We start from the raw sequence: 22033 nt of genomic DNA on the forward strand, positions 1-22033 counted from the left end.
TATAGTTTTCATCTCTCTTTTGGGGGAGGGTTTTTTCACATTGGGTTTTTCTCTCTTTCCCCACTTTGTGAGAGATTTCATTGCATTGGTTTGCGTGCATTTGCATTTGTACATGGGTACCTAACACGACCTAGTAGCCGTGACCCATCTTGCATTGCTTAGTTGCATTGTAGACTTAAGTGCATTCCCCTAAGTTGCACTTAAGGGGGGGTGTTGGTGTAATTAATTATTCATGTTGGATATTATTACACCTTACTGAAGTTTACTTAGGATAATGCATTTCATAGTAGTTTGGGTATGAGACACTTGGGTGTTTGTGCCACATTGGGATAGTGTGTGTAGGAGAAGTTCCACCTTTTATGGTGTGATCTTGTTACTAATCTATCATATCCACTTATTGTGGAGTGATAATTCCACCTTCGGTGGGTGATCCACCTCATGTGGAATATTTTATTGTTTCTCCTACCTACCACACCTATTTCCTACCTACCCTTGTTTCTTATTGAGCCACATGTCATGTTTGTGTGCTCACATATCCATATAGCCTTGTCTATATATGCAGGCTCATAGTCATTGTATGAACAACTATTGATCTTTTGATCATCTATCTATTGATGAGAATACAGTTTATTCTTGTCCTATATTTTGTCTCTAATTTGTACTTTTCATCAAGCTCTTGATCTTGGCAAAATCTCACAATATCAAATATTATATATTTTGTTGTGGCCAAGTAATACCTAGGCGTACCATATTGGGCCCCAAAGGAGAGCTGTACCATATATTGATAAGTGTAAGGTGGAGTAATGCATATCTAAGATTCTCCATGATCTCATGTAGCCTTTAATAGGTTTTATAAAGGAAGGTGCAACAACCTAAAGGAGTATCACAGCCTATATTAGCTGCTGTTTTTATTATTTTTACCTGCAGGACAGCTTATTGGGGGTGCCGCAGTATGTTTGAAGGAGCCGTACATGTTGGTAGAGGCATAAGGAGTGTTTTGGAGCCAAAATTGGATTGTCATTTGGTCAGCGGGAAGCGGGAAGCTGTCATGATGTCAGTAAATTAATATAATATATTTCTGTGACTTCAAAGTCTTTATATAATTTCTCTTTAATTTTCAGTTTTCTGTAACAACTCATAAATTCATTTGAAATCTGTTGTGCACATTTTATTTGGGTTTAGTTGAGAAAGGAAATGTTATAAGTACTGGTATTAGAGAAATCAATTTTATTATGCTTATTTTTGAAATTATTACAAAAAATATATGTAACTTGTTTGACAAAATGCTTGAAAGTACCATAACTTGTGAAAATTACAATACTTTTTGGTTTATAAAACTGAGACATTAGATAACAGTGGTATTAGAGCATGTGCGAAGTTGTGACATTTTAAAAAAATTAGAAATATTTTAATACAAGTGTTTTATAAGTTACATATCCAAAACATTAGAGGTGAATGATAATAAGACATGTTGCCTTGTACAGACCACTTATGCAATACATGAACCGATTTGATTTATCTAATTGGACAGTAGCCATCCAAAGCTTTCCATGTAACTTGATGATGTCATAGTCCTTCTCTCTATCTGGTAGAAGATCAATTGAAACTAGCCCAACTGGTCCCTAGAACACTTGAGGCCTTTCAATCAATTATCTTTCCATGTGTGCTAGTTTTGAATAAGTTAATTGGCAAAGCTATCTTCAGAACTTCGAGGCACTCAAGGCTTAAGTTAAGCACTTTTTCAAACAAGCACCTCTTAGACATGACCAAGACATATACCTTGTTGGGTCCTGAAATTGTTGCTCACACTTCAAGGGAGATCAATCAACTTCAATGCTAGGGAAAAGTTGTTCTTGAAGGGTGGATAGATTAATTCATCAACAAAGAGTGAGTGATGACAGGCCAATAGCTGAGAATGGATTACTCCTCCTCCACTTTGGGGTCAATTGGACCTAGGAGGGTATTCCTAGAGGTATCCTTAATAGGATTACTCACAACTGAAGATAGATAAATAGAAAAAATTTCAGTAATATCCAATGGAGGCCTGGCCCCAAAGGTCATCACTTACCCAATGACTAATCTATTGCACAAATAACCTCTATTAAGATAATGAAAACATGCAAGATATGATTCTCTAAGGATAAAAACTCTTGAAGCTTGTTGGAGATGTTTCCCTCAGAGTATTACTGAATCATAAATTGCACAGTAATTTCCTACTCCTAATCTATTAGTTAAAGATGTTTTTAATTTTAAGTGCATGGAGGATCATTATTTCTAGGACCAGTGCCTTCTATTGGGCTATAGAATTGCATTTTACTAGAAGAAACAACACATAGAGATAACAAAAAATATATGATATCAACAACTGAACCTGCTTAATAATCCCTTTTCAAACTCCAAAAACCCACATGCAATATAGAAATGACCATTACAATTTCAATGAATTAGTATGCTGCGACATTCAGAAAATCCATATTACAATCACATTAGCAAATTTGGTAAGAGATAATCCTAGGCTAGAATGCTGTCACAATCCATCACTTAGGAGTTTTCTTAAAGATCTATAAATGACCCAGGAGACATTCAAATACAAATATTTGCTACAGATTATTTACCTCTTTCCAATTTGCAAAGTGAGCTTCTCAACAGGTGTTTATATTGGAAGATTTGGAACCCTAGAAGATGCTTGACACTTGTACTTGCATGGAGATGGAGAAATGATCGATGATTGTTTAAGAAAATGAACTGATATTTTTATTCCTTGCGAAAATTTGACCAAGAGCTAGATGTCATTAATGTCGTGTGTCAAAGAAGTCAAAATTCAATGAAATTCACCAAATTTGGCCCTGGAGCTTGCATGTAAATCATTTGCATCAAGAAACCAACCACTGTTGCATTGCATTAATGGTGGTGGGTATTCGTCATCATCCACTATTGATTTTGAACTTGATTTGCGCCCTTGTGATGAACAATGCTTTCTGGGTAGAAAAGACCAATCTAGTAGCTGTAGGAATCAAATCAGGCATTAATGGCGCTTTTGGGACAATCTAGTGAGTGTAGGTGACCATCTAGAAAAATGTTGAAGTACGGTGAGGGACTGGAAGTGGGAAAGGGAGAGGTTGGATTTCCAAGGAGGACATTAGAATTGGACTTTTGATTGAAGTCCGAAAACACCTTGAAATCTGGCAAAATGGGTGAAACAAATGAATGAAATGCATGGGAGAAATGTAGGTCTAGAAATCAAAATGAGATTTTTGAGTTGAATATTGGATTTTGATAGTTAGGTTGAACTTTGCACAGGAAGAAATAAAAGCCAAAAGGCAGTTGGAGCTTTTGTAGGAATTGGATGTGGAAGTGGACATTGGAAAGGAGGTAAGAGTGGAGGAAATTTGGAAGCCTAGAGCTGCAATAGGATTTCATAAAAGAGGAATGGAAGGAAAATAGGAAATGAGAGTGGGGAAGTACCGGAGGTTGGTATGAGGAAGGGATAAGGAAGACATCTAGGTGAATGTCAAAAGTCTACAAATGAGAGATGGAAGAGTATGGAGAAACTTTTCAGGAGTGCATAGGGGGTTCGGGAGAAGAGACAAATATCTGAATCCCCATAGAAATCCCACAAACAGTAGAAAGGGAGAGGTATAAAAGAAAGAAGGGATATATCCTATGGATCTTTTAAGTGGAACTGAACATTAGAATAGGATATTAGATTGGTAGGAAATGTTCTATAGTCCATTGGAAGTCTGCAACTGTGCAAAAACACCAAAAAATGACCAAAAGCACTCCAGACCTAAAATTTTCTTGGGATTTTGCAACTCGCAACACATAATATGGATATGTGGAATGAAGAAGAACAACACACATGCAAAAGGACGAAAGGGGTCCATTTGGAATTCTCTTACGTTGGTTATCTATGATGGGTAAAATGAGGTCTTGAATCTCTTGATGCACAAATGGGTTGGGACTCTAGCAAATTTTGGCATTATCAAATTGGGCCCCAACATACCCTGCAACAAAAAACCAGTGCAACAAAGACAAATGTTTCCACAAAACCCTAGAAGCCAAACGTGAACAGAAATGCAGAGGCCAAGCATGATTCAAATTCAAGGAATTGGTTCTGATCTGAATAGAACCCAAATAAAAGACAAAAAAGGAAACTTTTCCCAGATTTGATATTTGGAACAAACCATGACCAAAAGATATAGTGCAGGACCAGTTTGCAATACTTTTTTGAGGGATAATTTAATATGCATTAGGGAAGAAGGGGTTATGTTTCATATTCTGAATGCTGTTATGATTGTTGGTTTGAGTTAAGTACTCAATGATTACTATAACTTTTTATATGGACCCCCTGCCATCTAAACCTAGGCTTAGGGCAGGACTAGATTATAATTTTAAAAAAGGGCATAATTCAATGTGCACCTGGAAGGATGGATTATATTTCATATTCCTAGTGCTTTTATTGATTGTTGACTGGGATTCGATACCCAATTAGTGCAATTTTTTTATACCAGTACTCTTTTATTATTTTGCTTTTAGGGTTCTTTCTTTGCAGAGCTTTCTGTTGGTAACTACTGTATCCTTTTATCTCATTGACCTGCTTTTGATCATCTGCGGACATTAATATATTTTCTTTCTATGCATAGACTTAATGTAGGACACGTTTTATATGAGTGTTGTTATGAATTATTATTTTGAGTTTACGACCCAACTTTTGCAATATCTTTGTATAAATTATCTGTAATCTTTGCTTATACTCAGTGCAGGTCTGCTTTTCAATCTAAAGAACCTTAAGGTTTAATAATATAATCATAATGTGCATTTGGAGAGAGGGGGATTATGTTCACGGTCTGAGTTCTCTTTTTTGATTGTTGGTTTGAGTTCAGAGAAGGAAAAATGGAGGTGGTTAGATTTATTGCTTTTTATTCCAGGGGCTGCAACTTTTGGATTGGGAACTTGGCAACTCTTTAGACGTGAGAAGAAGGTATGAAAGCAGCAGTTTAGTTTTGATTTTCTTGTAATTTAAAAGTACAATTATTTTCATTCTTTCTGCTAGGTAAATCTGGGATTGACACAGTGTTGTAAGTTTTTTGAGTGTGTTCATAATATTTTTGATAATGGGGCACACTTGAATTTACCACAAATTGTTGTGGAAACTACCTCATGCTCACCAGATTAATGAGTTTGTTTACTTTGGTGGGGAATTTGAACATGTATTGTAGTCTCAGACAAAAGCAGCAGGGATTAGTATCATTGATTTTTAAAGGATTTTTTTCACCGGATATTTTTAGATTAGTTTTCTGGGTTGGTTCCATATGGCAAATGCTAATCATTTGGTTACCTCCATCCACATGCACAATTGATATCCCAATATGAAGGGAAATGAATTGCTGCTCAATAATTTTCAGAGCCTTTACAACCTTGCAACTTGAATTATGATCTTTGTTATGATATTCAAAATGTTGCTGCTTGATTGATTCTAACACATGCATTTTTTGTCACTCTCATTTCACTACAGATAGAGCTCCTGGAGCATAGAAAAAAGAGGTTGGAGCAAGATCCTGTTCCTCTGTCTAATTTTCTTTCGAATGCTTCAAATCCTCAAGCAGAGGCCAATATAAACTCTTTAGAGTTTAGGAAGGTGGTCTGTAAAGGTGTTTATGATGAGGCTAAATCAATTTATGTTGGCCCTCGTTCAAGAAGTGTTTCTGGAATAACAGAAAATGGATACTATGTAGTGACACCTCTAATGCCCGCCCAGAAGAACAATGAAAGGTAGGTAACATCATCAAATTATGCAGTTTTCCTTCCCATTTAGAGTTGGTGGGCTATAGGTGGTTTTTATATATTTTTTTGTTATTTATAATCACAGTAAAACCATAATATTTTTTTGTTATTTATTGATGTGATTTTTTTTATCCATTGATAACTTTTGTTACACATGTACATGGGCAAATTTTTGTCTTTATTCTCTCTTATTTTTCTTTTAAAGAAAGACAATTTAGTTTATTGGGAATCAAATTTGATAAACATTTCCTCACTGGTTTCACTGGTTAATGTTGTCAGTAGCCAGTGTTTTGAATTTATCTTCAAGCTTTTGCTTGTGTGCACGGACGGTGTCTTGGATTTCAGAGATCATTTTCTTTGGATGATTAACATTCATCAGTGTCATCCATGATATAAGGTTATCCAAAATCTCCAAAACATTATTTTAAGTGTCTGATTACTGATTTATTTATTGGTAAGTTCTCTTTGTCTGTGACCATTGGCTTAGATGCCATGATCAAGTGGTATTACTTCTTTCAAATTCACCTACGACTTGCACCTGGCATTGTCTGTTGGAGTACACAACAAGAAGTTAGTTGGAAGCACCGTTTTATTCAATTTCAGCACTTTATCATGTCTCTTGGGCATAAGTCCTGATGCACTGCTTTGGTGGCTCCAATATTTTACCACTTGAGCTCATCCTATTTAATGATTATCTATTTGATAATGATGCTTTATCTCAAAAACTTCTGAATGCAACGTGATTTCTTGCAAACTTCTGTTAGTAATCCATTTCCATTTCCATATATCTGTATGTATAAAATGAAATTAAAAAAGTAAGAAAATAAAACAACTTTGAACGCAATACATTGAAATCAAAGCAAACCTCTTAGTCTTCAAAATCCATTGCAAATCTCAATATGATTGATGTTGCTTCACCTTGAAGGTATGTGGATGCTAGAATTTGCAGCATAATATAAGACAATGAGTACTAGATTCAACAGAATGTAATTGCTTGATTGATTGATGGATTCTGAAATGGATATATTTATAGACTTAGGGGATGAAGATAAGAATGAAGACCTTAGTAAACTGAAGAATAAGAGGTGTCAACTCAATTAAAAATAGAATTTTTTTAATTTGAAATAAAGAGAGGATAATAATGGTTCATTCATTTAAGTGGTGGATAATGTGTACATAAAGTTTCCATTTGCAAATTGAGTTGACTAAAGAAAAAAGAAGTTTCTAATTTGAAGAAGAGTTAAGTGAGGAAGAAGATTAAGTTTCTAAATGAATACTAAAGAGATGGAAATAGAAATTATGAATGGATAGTTAGCTTACATTTAATTAAATAATAAAACATTATTAAATTAAATGGATAAATTGGAATGAATAATTATTAAGTATAAATTATCTGAAAGTGGATAATTATTTCACATCTAAGTTGCCGGTTTGGGTTCGGGTTCGGGTTCCGGTTCCGGTTTGGCAAAATTTTGAAAATGGGTTTTGGGTTTATTATTTCAAGAACAATGTAAAAACCGTGTGCGTGTGCGTGTGCGTGTGTGTGTGTGTGTGTGCGTGCGTGTGTGTGTGTGTGCGTGCGTGTGTGTGTGTGCGTGTGCGTGTGCGTGGGCGTGGGCGTAAGTGTGCGTGCGTGTGCGTGCGTGCGTGCGTATGCATGTGTGTGTGTGTGTGTAGAAGCATGAATTGAGATTACAATATTACATAGCATCATATAAACAACAAAACCAATGGTTAATAGTGAGTTATTGAAGGTTCTGCATGTGCGAGGGTTTCTCATCTCTCGAGGCATGCAACTGGCCAGCCCAACATAGATATTCATCCTTGCCTTGGTTGGTGTGTTCTGTATGTTTGCTTTGTTTGTGAGTTCACTGTCATTTTGATTGTGCTTAGTTGTTTTGCATTTTTTTCTCCTCTTTTTTAAGTTGTAGATCGTCTACCGTAGTACACCTTGGCGCGTGCTAACTAGTTCACACGAATGTGTTAATGACCTAAGCAACTTGTATGGACATGAGGCTACAAGTTGAAGGGAAGGAGGACATGAGTGTTAAGGAGAATGTGTAGTTGACCCCAAATGGAAATAGTAAAATTGGAAAAATGTTTAAAGAGGTGTTGTAGGAAGAAGGTTTCTTGATAATTGCTTCAATACTGTTAGGGGTAAAATGTTAGGATCATATATATCATTCTGTAGAATGATTCAACATAGTTTATTTGTCCTTTTTTTAAAGAATCATAATATGCAGAAGAGGGTTATTGAGAAAAAATATTGGAATGTTTGAAACTCTCTATTTAAAGCCATTCAATGGGTGTCTGATGTCTCTCAAAGTGAAATATTGTTTTTCTCTACACCAAGAGCTCTACACCAAGATGGATTATGATCTAGATTATTTTTAGTCCAGAGTTGGAGGTTTATACCCAAATTGTTAGAACCAATAGGTAAAACCTTGCAGGTTGAAGAATTATGCATCACATTACCCCACATGAATGCTAGGGTAATAATCTTCTTCAATGGAGTTCAAATCCCTGAAATGATTGAATTTCCAGTCATATACCAATTAGTGAAATCTGAAATAGAAGCCTTGGGTGGTTTAAACTCCTGCTTTTTATGTAAATCTGATGGACACCATAAAAGGAAATGCCCTAAAGTTGTGAATAGTAAAAGAAATGGGAACAATAAAAGAGCTGGTTTTAATATTGAGACTCCTGTGCATACAGAGGACTGCAATCATGGTGAACCTGCAGAGGAGAATAGTAATAAAATGCACTCACTAGTTGCCGAAACACCTTTGGATACTTCAACTAGAGACAATATGGAGGTTGCCATGACTGCATCCTTTAATGGAAAGGAGCTTGAAGTTACTAATAGTGAGGAACAAGATGATAAGCAAACTAACAAGCAAAATGATAAGCAAAGTGATAAACAAAATGACAAGGAAAGTGTTAAGCAAGCACCTAATGAAATACATAACTCTTCGGATGCTATGCTTGTGCTAAAAATGCATAGGAACTGGTTTTGGACAAGTTGAGAGAATTGAACAGAGTAAGAGACAGATCGAAAAATGCTCTTGCAGACCCTTACGCTGCTGCTAAAACATCAAAAACTAAAGGAATAGCATTAGTAGAGCAACCTCCCAAGTATGCTGAACTAGACTTATCCTTAGCTATTGTGGAGAATATTCAACCTTCTTGCATTTTACAGCCCTTTGACCTATCTGACACAACTTGGTTAATAGGATCAAGATGAGGTTTTTCAGACAGTAAGGGTAATGATCTAATTGGGGATGTCAATACTTATATTCCACCCACTTTTGACTTCGAAATGAAAGAGGCAGGAGAATGGGAAAAAGTGGTTCCAAGCAAGGTTAGGAGGAAAAAGAAAACAATTAGTAGATCTAATAGTGCTAAAATTAATGGCGAAAAAGGGAAAGGGTATGATATCCCAGATTGCTTTGAATGGTTATCTAGAAGTGGTGAAGCCAACCCCTTTGATTAGTTGAACTATGGCCTATTGTCTAAGTTGGAATATAAGGGGATTAGAATCTCTAGATATGAAGTACATCATTAAGAGCCTATGTAACTAGGTGAAAGGCCTAGACTTCTTACTTCTTCAAGAAATTAAATCTGTAGGTTTTCAATTAGAAAACAACCTTAGGTTTATTTGGAAAGATGCTAAGGTTATCTACACCAAACATGAAAAAGGGAGTGGTGGGATTGCAATTCTCATTAGTCACCAATGGAGTAAATATGTGCAAAATTCAGGTTTATCTCCTTGTTTATATGGGTTGAATTGGTGAAGGAATAGACACACTTGGTGTTTGTTCAGTTTATGCCTGAATTGATTACAAAGAAAGAATATCATTGTGGCAATGGATGGCCTCAAACCTGCCTGTTGTGACGATTTCACACATCGCCCCATTGCAGATGGGGATACCCACTTTTTTTTGCTTTCTAGGTTACTAGTCTTAGCTTAGTCGTCTAAGTTAGCAGTAGTTTTAGTGTCTTTAGCCTCTTGCTTGTGAGGGGATGCAGTACAACCTTAGGTCAGCAAGGATTAGTTAGGAAGTGATGACCAATCAACTATGGTGAAGTGCTTGATAAGGATAGATCAAGGTCTAGGAGACGACGAAAGAGGAAGAAGGTACCAAGTCAACCTTATGAATAAGTCATTCTACACGAGGTGATAAGTTCAAAGTGCATGTCGGGATTCCTTCCACATCCTTACTTCCTTCCACTTCCTTCCATTTCCTTCCTTCCTTCCAACCTTCCACATCTTTCCTTCCTTTGACTTGCCTTCCATCCTTCATCCTCACATCCTTGGCTCCTCCCAATTCATGGCATATCCTTCCCAACATCCCTTACACCCTTCTCTCCACGGCACCTTACATCCTTCACTTCCTTCTTTCCCATGGCATGTGTATTATCACATCCCTCACCTCATCAAATCTCCGACACGTGCTTCATTACATCCCCGACCTCCCTAAAAGCCTGGCATATGCATAGCTGCCCTAAATCAGTGATTTAGCAGTATGAATTGAGATTGTTTGAAAAGTTGAATGTGGTGCCTTGGCAAATCAAGAACGCTGTTTGAAGATGACTGAGTGAAAGAGTCTCAAATGTTGAAGGTGAAAGCAATGAAAATTGCAACATCCATGACTACACCCTTTGCATCCTCCATTCCATGACATGTCTTTCATTACATCCCTCATCACCTTAAATCCACGACATGTCTTTTATTACATTCCTCATCACCTTTCATCCACGACATGCAATATCCCTCACTCCCTTCTTCCCATGGCACATTCTTAGGCACATGCTTGACCCCTCATAATACCTGGCCTAAGTAAAATGTGAGGTGCAGCAAGTATGATTTCCACTTAGTAGAAACGTATATCAGACTTAAAGTGGAATTGTTGGTGTTTGTTTTATCATATACCAAACATTTAGAATAAAATATCCAAGGATACTCTATCCTCTCCTGAACAAAGTCACTACTTGTGCCAAGATTGTGAGAAAGATAACAAGGCGACTCCAACGTCTATATGTGCGAACAAGCGACTTTAGTGGGGTAGCTTCTTGGATAGTGTATGCTGAAAATCTCAAGGGGGACTTACGCTTATCAACTGGTATCATTCACAAGTTAGACTTAGGCGAATTTATCAATGATTGCTCTTTGTTTTTGCATTTTCTGATTTAGGATTTAAAAAAAAGGATAAAAAGGATAAGGGTTTGGGAATTCTATGCTACTTCTAAGCTATTCCTATGAACTCAAGAGATGGTAAGGACTAGGTGAAAATTGGTAATAACACTTTGTTTTGCTACACTTGGACAACTACGCAAAGCGGGTGCAATATTCTAGGGTTGTGCTTAAGATTATCACACTTAGGAATAATACCAACAATTGAACAATATTACTCAAAGCAGAAGTTAACCATCCACATCAAAAGCTCAGGCTAACTTTACACATTGAATGAAAATCATCCATCCAACAAAAGTATGAGCAAGATTTCACCAATCTAAATTTATCAATCCTTCATTCATCTAACAACTTTAAAGAAAATAACTTAAGCAAATTTAATCTAAGTGTTGAAGGGAATATGCAACCATGCAACCATTTAGCAATAAAAAGATTTCAAGACAATACTGATAATGAATTTTTATTACTCAAATAGCTCTACACAACAATTTCATAAATCTCTCCACATTGAAATGAAATGAGAGAATGAGTTTATATAGAGTTTTTGAAAGCAAAATAAACGGCTGAGATCAATCTAAGGCCGATGGTTGAGATCTAGACAACCTAACCCTAGATAAAGTTTCCCAAAATAATATCAAAGATTTACTTCAAATAAGCCAAGTGGCACAAGATGCTATTTTTTAAGGTTGCATCCCTTTCTTCTGATGTTCAATGAATTTGGACACAATTTGGTTTACCTCCTCCATTGTGACATGTGGCAACATGTTGATCCTAAACTCTAACCCTTCCAAGTCATCTGCACACAGAGCAAAGGTGATCTCCCAGTCTAATTCCTGCTTCTGAAAGGTGTCTTTGATGGACAGGAGGTTCGATGCCTTAGCCAAATTGCTTTTCAAGACTGGTCCTATGATGGTAAAGAAGATGTCTTTAACTTTGACCTTCAAATTTTCCAACTGCATATCATTTTCTTGGATAGTCTCCTTCCCAAGCATCTCTGCAACTATAGGGAAAATCTTGTCCTGAATTGCCCTTATTTGTCCTTCTATTCTATCAACATCAACTTTCACCTTTTCCAAGATCTCATTTTGCGCAACCAGCGTCCAGTGCCAACTGTTGAAGTCATAGGCAGCCCCTGCTTCAATTATATTTTGATCTACCAACTCTTGAGGCGAGACTCCTTTCAGCTCTCTGAGGCATGGGATGATTCTATCTTGGATATCCTGGAAGTCAGTCCATACTTTTGCCATGTTTGCGATCCTAGAAAGTAAAGAAGAAGCTTGTTCGTATGCTGATGATATTCCTTCCATAAAGTTGGCTGCTTCTTCTCTTGTACTTTCTATCCAATCTCTAGTTTCTTTGGCTGTTACTCCATCTTCCTTAGAACCTTTGACTACTGGTTGTGAATTCAAAAGTGGGAGAGCCTCTGGATTTGCTTGATCAAGTGGCTTAGTAGTCAAATGCCGAATATATTCTTTTAAGCGCTCAATTTCTCTCTTATGCTCATTCTTCTTTTCTGTCTTTTCATCCAGCTTTGCCTTCATGGAAGCAACTAAATTGTCTAAGTCCTTTTTACTTGGGTCTTTGTGCTTGGGTCTAAGTCAAAAGTGGTGATCTCATACTCATGAGGAGCAATGTCTCCCTTTGCTTTGTTTACCTTTGGCACGACTATCTGCACTGTACGGTTGCCTGCCTCATCTCTCTAGATGGTGGAAAATCTCTTGGCTGGTTTTTTTATTGCAACCTTTTCTAGTCTGGCCAAGAAATCTGCCATATCATCCTCTTCTGAATCCTCTATTACTGGTGTGTTTATTTTCAATCTTTCCTTCAACCAATCAGGAACAGTGGGCTGCTCAATGCCTTCCATCTCCTGATTGCCTTCTTCAAATCCAATACCTCGAAGAACGGAAATCATTCCTTCTTGAAACTCTCCTTCGAGATCCATTTTATTTTCTGATTCTAGAATCTCTGTGCTAGTGGGAGACGGTTGCTGTTCATTTTCTTGGCGGATTGATTTTGCATTCTCCTCATGAATGGAAGAAGGAATGTCTATCTTCGTCAATGACTCATCAACAGTTAATATATTTTTTTCATTCTTAGATGTGGCAGAACTAGAGGGTTCTACCCCTTGCTTCTTCTAAGCAGGCTCCTCATTTACAACTGCTTTCCCCTTTCTTTTAGCACTAACACTTTTAGTTGCTTCTTCATTTGAGGAATATCCTTCTGCCGCTCCCATCAGGGTATACGTCAAAGTTATATTTTTCCTCTTCAGCCTGTGACACTGCTGATCAATCCACCACCTGGTATACCACATAACTGACCGCATCAAAGTGGTTAAATTTGCATGCTCTGGCTCTGGCCACTTGATAGGAGGAAGGGGTGCATGCTCATCAAAGCCGGGTTGAGTGTGTTCTCTGTTATCTTTCAACTGATCTGGCACAAGAAAAGGTTCAATCATTCTGATGAAATTTATAGATAGTCTGGAAAACAACCTTCTCTTGATATCAAATTCATTTGCAGCATTAGCCCAAAAATCTTCTATGTCTACCTTGTGTTTGAATCTTCCTTCATTTGCTGATCTGATATTGTTACGAGGATCATAGTTTTCTCTAGGTTGATAGAACGTTAAAGGGTACCACCGCATCTCTAGCCTGGCACTCTCGACTGCCTGCGTTGTCGGACAATGCTCTTCCATATTTCCAATAAAGAATGGAAATTTGATTGCTGCCTTCTGCCTTCTGTCTTCTGCCTTATTCTTTTGAAATTCTGATATGTCTATCCCTAAGCTAATCCTGTGAACTTGGGAGACAAAAATTGCAAACGTGGAATTTAAAACCAATTCTTGCTTATTGAAATTCAACAACTACACAAGAATGGTGCTATCTTTTAAGAAATTCAAAAGATTTTCATATCACTCATATTTTCACCAACATTTTGAACAATGAATAAAGCAATAGAAGTTAAATTTCATTTATTGGTTTAGGCTAACTTTGCAAAATAATTCAAAATCATCCAATTATAAAATGAACACATCATTCCACATTGCAACTTTATCAAATCCTTCATCCAATCTAACAACTTGGAAATAAAACCTATTCTAATGAGAGCCCAGAAACCATGCTAACTTGCAAAAGTAGACAAAGATTCACCAACAATTGAACAATGAATTATGTCTTAGCACTTAAGAAGTATCACTACAACAATTTCTCCGAAGTCTCTCATATGAGATACAAATGAAATGTGGAGAGTTTATATAGGCACCCTTATTACAAAGCAATGACCTAGATTGATTTAAGATTAATGGCCATTAAACAACAAACCTAATTAGGGCATGCTAACAAAGTAATCCAAACTGAACCACTGAGAAATAAACAACTAATAGATCCAACTTTCTTCTAGAAGTAGACATCCCTTATCCTTTTCCTTGGCAGCGAATTCGATGAACTTGGTCTTTATGGGGCGCAACTCTTCCATTGGGACACTTGGGAGAATGTCAATTTTGTATTCCATCAGGTCCATGTCATCCTCACACGTGGCAAAAGTAGCTATCCATGCTCTTTCTGGGGCCCAACTCTTCCATTGGGACACTTGGTATAATGTCAATTTTGTACTCCATCAGGTCAATGTCATCCTCACTCGTGGCAAAAGTAGCTATCCAATCAATTTCCAGCCTTCAAAAATCGTCTTCAATGGACATGAAAGAGAATGCCTTGCTGAAATGTTGCCTTTGGATCGCATTTGCAGAAGTGAAAAAGTTGTTTTGAACTTTGGCCTTCAAGTTCTCCATTTTGAAGTCGTTGTCCCAGACTATCTCCTGATCAAGCACATTGGCAACTATGATTTCCTCTATTTTGGCATCATCACTTTTCATTCTCTCCAAGACTTCCCTCTAGCCACCAAGGCGTGATACCATGTAGTGAAGTCATATGATGTTCTGGCATCAGTTACATTTCAACTGACCAAATCATGCTCATGAATTCCCTTCAACACCTTCAAACATGGAATTGTCTTTTTTTGGATAATTTGGAAATCTTCCCAAAATTCAGCTATGCTTTAGATTCTATACATGAATGAAGAGACTCGACCATAGACCTGTGCCAATTCCTCCATAAATTTGATGGCCTTGTTTGCAACTTGTGCAATCCATTCCTTGGCTTCTTGGGCTGCCATCTTCATTCCTTCAAAATTTTCAACTGACTCTTGTGGAAGAATCGAAGGTGGAGCAACTGCTGCCTCTTCTCTTCTAATAGGATTTACCAAATGCTGGATATAATCCTTTAGTTGTTCATTCTCTTCCTTGAGTTTGTTTTTCTTTTCTACTTCTTTCCTTAACCTTTATTTGATGGCATTGACAAAATCATCTAACTCCTGGACTTCTTGTTCTTTTGTAGTAGGACCTATGTCCACAGTCATTAATTCGTATTCTCCAGGAGCAATGTTTTCTTTGGATTTGTCAAACTTTGGAACGACCACCTGTACTGAACGGGGATCCTATGCCATCCTTATGAATTAAGGAATATATCTTTGCTTTCTTCTTTTACACAAGCCTGTTCAATCTGGCTAAGAATGCTGCTAAGTCGTCCACTGGTTGGACTTCTATGATAGCTTTCTTTTTCATTTTTTGCAATAACCAACCTAGTACCATTAGCTGTGCAATGCCATCATCTTTATTTTCTTCATTTTCTTCACTTTCCTCAATTCCCTTGAGTGCGGAAATCATTCCTGTAATGTCCCCATTTTGCGAGCATCAGAGTTTGTAAGAATTAGCTTATCATTTGACCCTCGTAGGCTAACAATTATTGATAGAGGGCCTCGTGTGGCAGTTACTTGGTGATTAGAGACATTACTCTTCAGCTGGATTCAGGTTTTGGCCTTTGCACAGGTTTTTTGACTCAGATTGGCACACTTACTATTTATAGTAAGTCACTATTCAGGGTTTCTATTTTTAGACAGGGATCCAATCACATGGAGAACAGGGAGAGTCGACTCCTGGCTCAGACGGCTTAGCAATCAGACAAGTACATCAAGAGATATTAAAGTTTAAGTGACTTAAGTGATTTATTTAATATTTTAATATTATTATAAAGTTCTAAAGTAACTTTATAATAATAAAGTCACTTTAATATAATAAAGTGCGTTAAGTGAATAATTTAATGTGGGAATAAATCTTTTATCCCACATTGGCCAGGAAGGTGTTTGAGCTCTCTTAAGGAAAGAATAAAAGGAAAGGCAAGAGTTCATTCTCGGCATCCAGTTGATGAATAGTATTTTGATTGATTTTTATTGTGGAGCCTAGGGCTTTCGCAATTTTCTTCTTTGATCATGGGAAACGAAAACTTCCTATTGATAGCAATTTTGAAGGTGTGAAATAACATCTGAATTATTGCAGTTGTGGGAAAGAATACTTCAGTTCTTTCATTTGTGCAAATTGGTGAAGTTTTCTACAAGGGTTTGAAGTTTATTGTTGAAGAACATTTATAGTTGATTGTGAATCATCCTTCTTTGGCACATGGAGTTATATCATTCTTGTTGGGAGAGATTATCAACAAGTTATTCAAGGTTTTTAGAGCAGATTGCAAGTTTGTTCTTGCTGCTACAGTGCGCGTGAACAGTGCGCTACAGTGCCATGAACAGTGCGCATGAACAGTGCCATGAACAGTGCGCTACAGTAGTTTGAGTTCTATAGAAGGGGATTTAGAAAGGTTGAACAGCTATATATATTTGACAAGGGATTTGCATATGAGGAGAATCAAACCAATATATCAAGGCAGCCATTGAAATACCAGGTTTTCTATCTATGGTCATTGTATTAGAAAATCATTACTTCATTGCATCATTTTCTATTATGATTATATCATGAAATATTTGGAGGTTGCATATGTTTAATGGAAATATAATTTGCATATTCCACATTCATGGTAACATTCAACGTTGATCAGCCATTTAGCTTTCATGCCAATTGTTTGCTTAAATGCCTAATGGCTGTAGGTGTACTTTGGAATGCATGACAAGTGTTTGTCTTAATGTCAACTAGCTGTACTAGTTAATTTCAGTCATTACATATGTGTGGAAAGGTCTAAAACAACTAGTATATCATTTCTATAACAACTTTGCATTGTTCGAAGCTTTCCATAACTTCATTTGCAGCCTACAAACCCAAAGAAGACAAATAAAGAATTCACTAGAGCGGCTTCAAACATTGTATGCCAAATGTTTGACAATATTCCTTGGTGTTCATATAAGCAAAACAGGGTTAGATTAGCCAAGGGATATTACAATTCCTTCCTAAAAACCTTCTTCCAAGATATTGACTTCAATATTTTCAAACTCCACATCCATTGTTGTTATTGGATTTTTCAGGGCCATCTGGAACAATTTGCTGCTGATTTGGCTCCTCATTTGGTTCTTCACAAATTGGAGGAGGAATTTCCATCTCGATTTGCTGATTATCTGCAATTGGAGCTTTGCTCTTGTTTGTGGATGAACCAACTTCTTCAACCAAAGAAGTGTTGGTAGAGGAAGATGCTTTATTTGTTTTTTGCCTCTTTCTTCTTGAACTCTTTGCTGTATCTTTCTTTCTCTTGGAATTTCCACTTCTGGGCTTCTTTGTATCATGTGTTGGTTCATACTCTTTGGAAGAACATGAATTCAAGTTTCCCATCAAATCATAGGTGAAGGCGATATTCTTCTCCCTTAGCTTGTGAACTTGTCGATCCACCCACTGCCTAGTGAATTTCATGATTGGTCTCATCAATGTATCCAAATTTGAAAGCTCAGGTCTGGACCAATTTTTTGCTAGAAGAGGTCTATCCTTTTCTTTCTCATAGTGTGGCTGGGTGAAATTTTTATCATCTTCCAGCTGATCTAGTATGGGGAAAAGTTCAAGTGTTTTGATCATATTGACTAATCCTTGGTGCAGGAGCACCCAAGGCACCATCAAGCCTCTATGAGGCAAGTTATGAGTCTTTTGTGTTTTGAAGGTTGAGAGTTGTAAATAAGGTCTTTTAAGACCATATGTGATGTAATAAGGTCATTGAGACCATTGGATGTTAGGTTAAGTCCTAGTAGGGTCATATTGTTGGTATTGCTCAAGAATTGTCAAAATTGTCATTTTGTGGCAAATATGTCTTAATAGGGTCATAAATGGTTGTAAATGAATATTTTGGTCAATTTAGGTCCATTTTGATATGGAAAAGTGATTAGGAGTGAGTTTTGAGTCATATTGGGCTTTTTGAGCAAAAGTTGTCAAGTTGCTCAAAATTTGCATTAGCAATTTTTACACTTTTGTGTTAAATCATGCTCCCAACGGCTAACTGATTTGAAAAGTGGTTAGAATCATTTGGGATTATGTCAAAATGCTTTGAATATGCTTGCCCTTGTGTTGTGACCATTTCACACATCGCCCCATTAAAATGGGGACCCCCTCTTTTTGCTCGGTTTTGCCTGTCCTTCTCTCTGCTTTTAGGGTTTTGGGTTAGTGAGTCAATCGTCTGGACTAGGGTTAAGCCTTAGGGTTTCCATTTTGATGTCTTCAAGCCGGTGTCCAGTCCAATTTTGAAGAATTATTGAGCATCCTCGCGTAGGTTGCAATTTTGAAATAGGGTGAATCTGTCAGGGGGTCAAGTAAGTCTGTCTAGGTTCAGTCAGAATTTTGAAAGCAAGTCCAAACTTTGCCTAAGTATTAATGATGGAATTATGAAGTTTTGTCCGGGTGATTTTTGGCCAAATTTTGGAAATTTTGGTAATTGATCCTAGGCATTGGAAATAGCCTAATTATGCCTTGTGAAGTGACTAAAGTCCTAAAACCTTGATATTTTGGCCTATGGAAGTAAAATCGCTCCTGTCCCTCAGCCAGGGACTAGGGCGAAAATGATATTTTTATGCATCTTGGTCATTGACTTGTTTCATTTGTCTTGTGCAGGGTCGCCAGGAGATGCAGTCGTACACGAATTGAAAGTTTTGAAGATTTTGACACTTAAAATTGGCAAGTTTTTCAAAGTTTAAGGTCAAATCGCTCCTGTCCCTCAGTCAGGGACCAGGGCGAAATGACTTACTTAGACTATTTTGGACCTCATTTTGATTAAGTTAAAGTATCAAGGACACAATGGAAGGTGAAATAAACATGATGGAGCGCCAGGATTTAGTCGTTTGCAATAAAAAGTTGAACTTTTGACCTCAGGGACAAAAATCGCTCCTGTCCCTCACTGAAGGACCGGAGCTTGTTTCTCAAAGTTGCACTGTCCTTGCAGGACCAAGACGATTTTTGGATTGGAAGAGATCAAGGAGGGCATCTTTTGTCCATTGAATATAATTTGAAGAAATTTGCAAACAAGGAAATGTGCCAGAAGGACAAAATCGCTCCTGTCCCTCACTGAAGGACCGGAGCTTGAAATCCAAGATCGCCTTGTCCTTGCAAGATTTGAATGATTTCGTGATTGAAGAAGAACAAGGAAAGTATGCTTTATCCATTGAATATAACTTGAAGGGGTCACCATGGTGAAAATCTATCCAAATTGGTCAAATCGCTCCTGTCCTCCAGTCAGGGACCAGGGCGAATTTCAAAGGTAGCTCTTGTCCCTCTCCAAGGGACTAGAGCGATTTTCTTAAAGGACAGGTTTTTGGCGAAGTGAAATGAGTTTTAAGTTTGAGGCAAGTAAAAGGAGGCGTGACCACTTTATTGAAGATGATTTTGAAGATTGCAAAGAGCCAGTGAAGCCTATTTTGTCCTAGGCGCTCCTGTCCCTCTCCAAGGGACCAGAGCGATTTCCTCCCAAGACAAATTTCCCACCAAGTTGGAGCGAGTTTCATGTCAAAGATGAGTGAAGGGGAGCATAATGAATCCATTGAAGACAAATGTGAAAGTTAGTTAAACGCAGATGAGCTTATAAGTGCAAGTTCGCTCCTGTCCTTCAGTCAAGGACCAGGGCGAAATCTTGGTTATTTAGCCTTCCCCTCTGAATTTTAATGAATCCAGGCCAAGGTGCGTGATGGAGATGATGTTGAAGGTGCTTTGAGGGAAAGTAAAATGTCAAAGACCATGAAAAGTGATGAGAATCGCCAAAGCGCTCCTGTCCCTCACCAAGGGACCAGAGTGAAATGTCCAAGTATGCTTAATTTTGAGAAGCCACTTCCGTTTCAAACATTCAAAGAGGAGTAAGAGACACCATTTTATACTTTGAAGGCAATTGAAAATGGATATGATCAAGGGTTAGCACAAGGAGCAAAAGTTCGCTCCTGTCCTTCAGTCAAGGACCAGGGCGAAAGTGGTTCAAGAGGCATTCATTCAAAAGATTGAATAAGATCAAGCTCAAGGTTCCCAATTAAAATGCCAGTTTGGACGTAAGGGAAGTGACTTTAAACGTAAAAAGCGAGAAATTCAAGAACAAAATGCTAAAGCGCTCCTGTCCCTCTCCCAAGGACCAGAGTGATAAGGTTAATATTCATTTTTCTTCCCATGCCTAGGTGCCAACATCATTTTCAAATTGCATTAAATGCTAAATTTCGATAAACCTTGATATTTTTAATTAAAATTGGCATTTAATGGGTGCGCACAAGGCATTTAATTGATTAATTTTGCCTTTTAAAAATCGAAATAATTAATTACAAAGGCATTTTAATTAATTAATTAAATAAATAAAATTGCAGCACTTGGGATTTTATTTTTATATTTTACAAAAGTCGGCCTCCTTTTATTTAATTTTTTGTTATTATTTGCCTTATTTTCAAGTCGGCCTATGGGAGATTGTAGAGGTGAGCGCCTATAAAGGGGAAGTATGATATCGCATTTCAAATCATCATTTAATCATCCTTTCATATGCGATTTGGAGAGGCGAATAAGGAGCGAATTTCAACAAGAATACAAGGTGCGAAATCTCATCAAGAGGAGTGCGAATTTGGTTTGAAGAGGAGCGAATTCTCTATCAAGATGTTGAAGACCCCAAAGTTGGTGGAGTTGAAAGAAAGGCACCTTCGCTAGAGGAAGATCACGTTGAATACTTCAAACTTCGATTTTGCCTAGGCGAATTTCCTTATTTTTGCATCTTTTGTTAGAATTAGCTCTCAAAGCGAGGTATGGCGAAGTCTTCTTTTGTCTAAATTTTGAATGTTGATCGTCATAGTCTTAATCTTGAATTTTGAATTTTGAAAATTTGAAATTTCTAGTAGCTCAATCGTATTTAGGAAATGATAACTCAAAGACTTATCATGAAGTTTCCTAAATTCAATTTTTTCTAATCTATACCTATACATTGCAAAATCTATTTCTTATTATGAAATGTTGTGTAGGTGTTACAATGGCGACCCCGAAGGCGGGAGCATCCACCAGTCGTCCAGCCCTCATGAAGGAAGATCAAAAGAATGAAGAATTGGAGACCAAGATCGTGTCTAAGTGGAGCAACATTGGAGATACCAACTTGGGAAACTTCAGTACGAAGAAGTTTCGAGAGGTCCCTTACATTGGCAAGCCATCACCTGTTGCCAGGAGAATAATTGAAAGTGGCATCATTAAGGCGGCCGGCTTCCCTCCAGCAATCCAGTGCCATGAGTTGATGATCGAATGTGCTCGCCATTATGATCCACAATCAAGATCGATCGTGTCCAAGGAGGGAAACACTTTGGCTTACCTTTCAGAGGAAGCTATAAGTGAGGCTTTCCATCTTCCAGAGCACAGAGATATGATCTACAAAAGCATAGAAGGAGCCAGGTCCATGTACGAAGATGATCCAGACACTTGCCTAAGCATCATCAATAAGAATTGGTTACTCAAGAGTCGTCCTCGCTTGAGCAAGATTCCGAACACACCACATAGGATCGACTTCCAGGAGGAGTATAGAGATTTGATAACACTACTCAACCGAGTCACAGGGGCTCCTCAAGCCTTCTATTTTGAGAAGTGGATGTTCTACTTCATCCAAGTGATAGTTCAGGGAAAAGGAACAATTCATTGGGCCAGAATGATTAGCCATTGCTTGGATGTACAGTTAAGGAGGCTGAAGGCTACCAAGTCCTTCCACATGAGTTCATACATCATATATGCCTTGATCAGGAGCTTTGAATATG

General features: G+C 37.5%; 1 protein-coding gene across 2 annotated transcripts in view; it reads left to right on the forward strand.

Annotated features, from left to right (window-relative positions):
* LOC131070659 (surfeit locus protein 1) overlaps positions 1 to 22033 on the forward strand; it is a 142743-nt gene that overhangs the window by 40580 nt on the left and 80130 nt on the right. Inside the window, exons 2-3 of one of the 2 annotated variants that reach the window (XM_058006244.2) lie at positions 4884 to 4981; positions 5516 to 5772. In XM_058006244.2, the coding sequence (XP_057862227.2) occupies positions 4884 to 4981; positions 5516 to 5772 (355 nt within the window). The remainder of the gene's footprint in view (positions 1 to 4883; positions 4982 to 5515; positions 5773 to 22033) is intronic. The other variant, XM_058006245.2, reaches the window with a different exon arrangement.

The sequence above is a fragment of the Cryptomeria japonica genome, chromosome 5 (genome assembly GCF_030272615.1).
Source record: "Cryptomeria japonica chromosome 5, Sugi_1.0, whole genome shotgun sequence".
Lineage (NCBI taxonomy): Eukaryota > Viridiplantae > Streptophyta > Pinopsida > Cupressales > Cupressaceae > Cryptomeria > Cryptomeria japonica.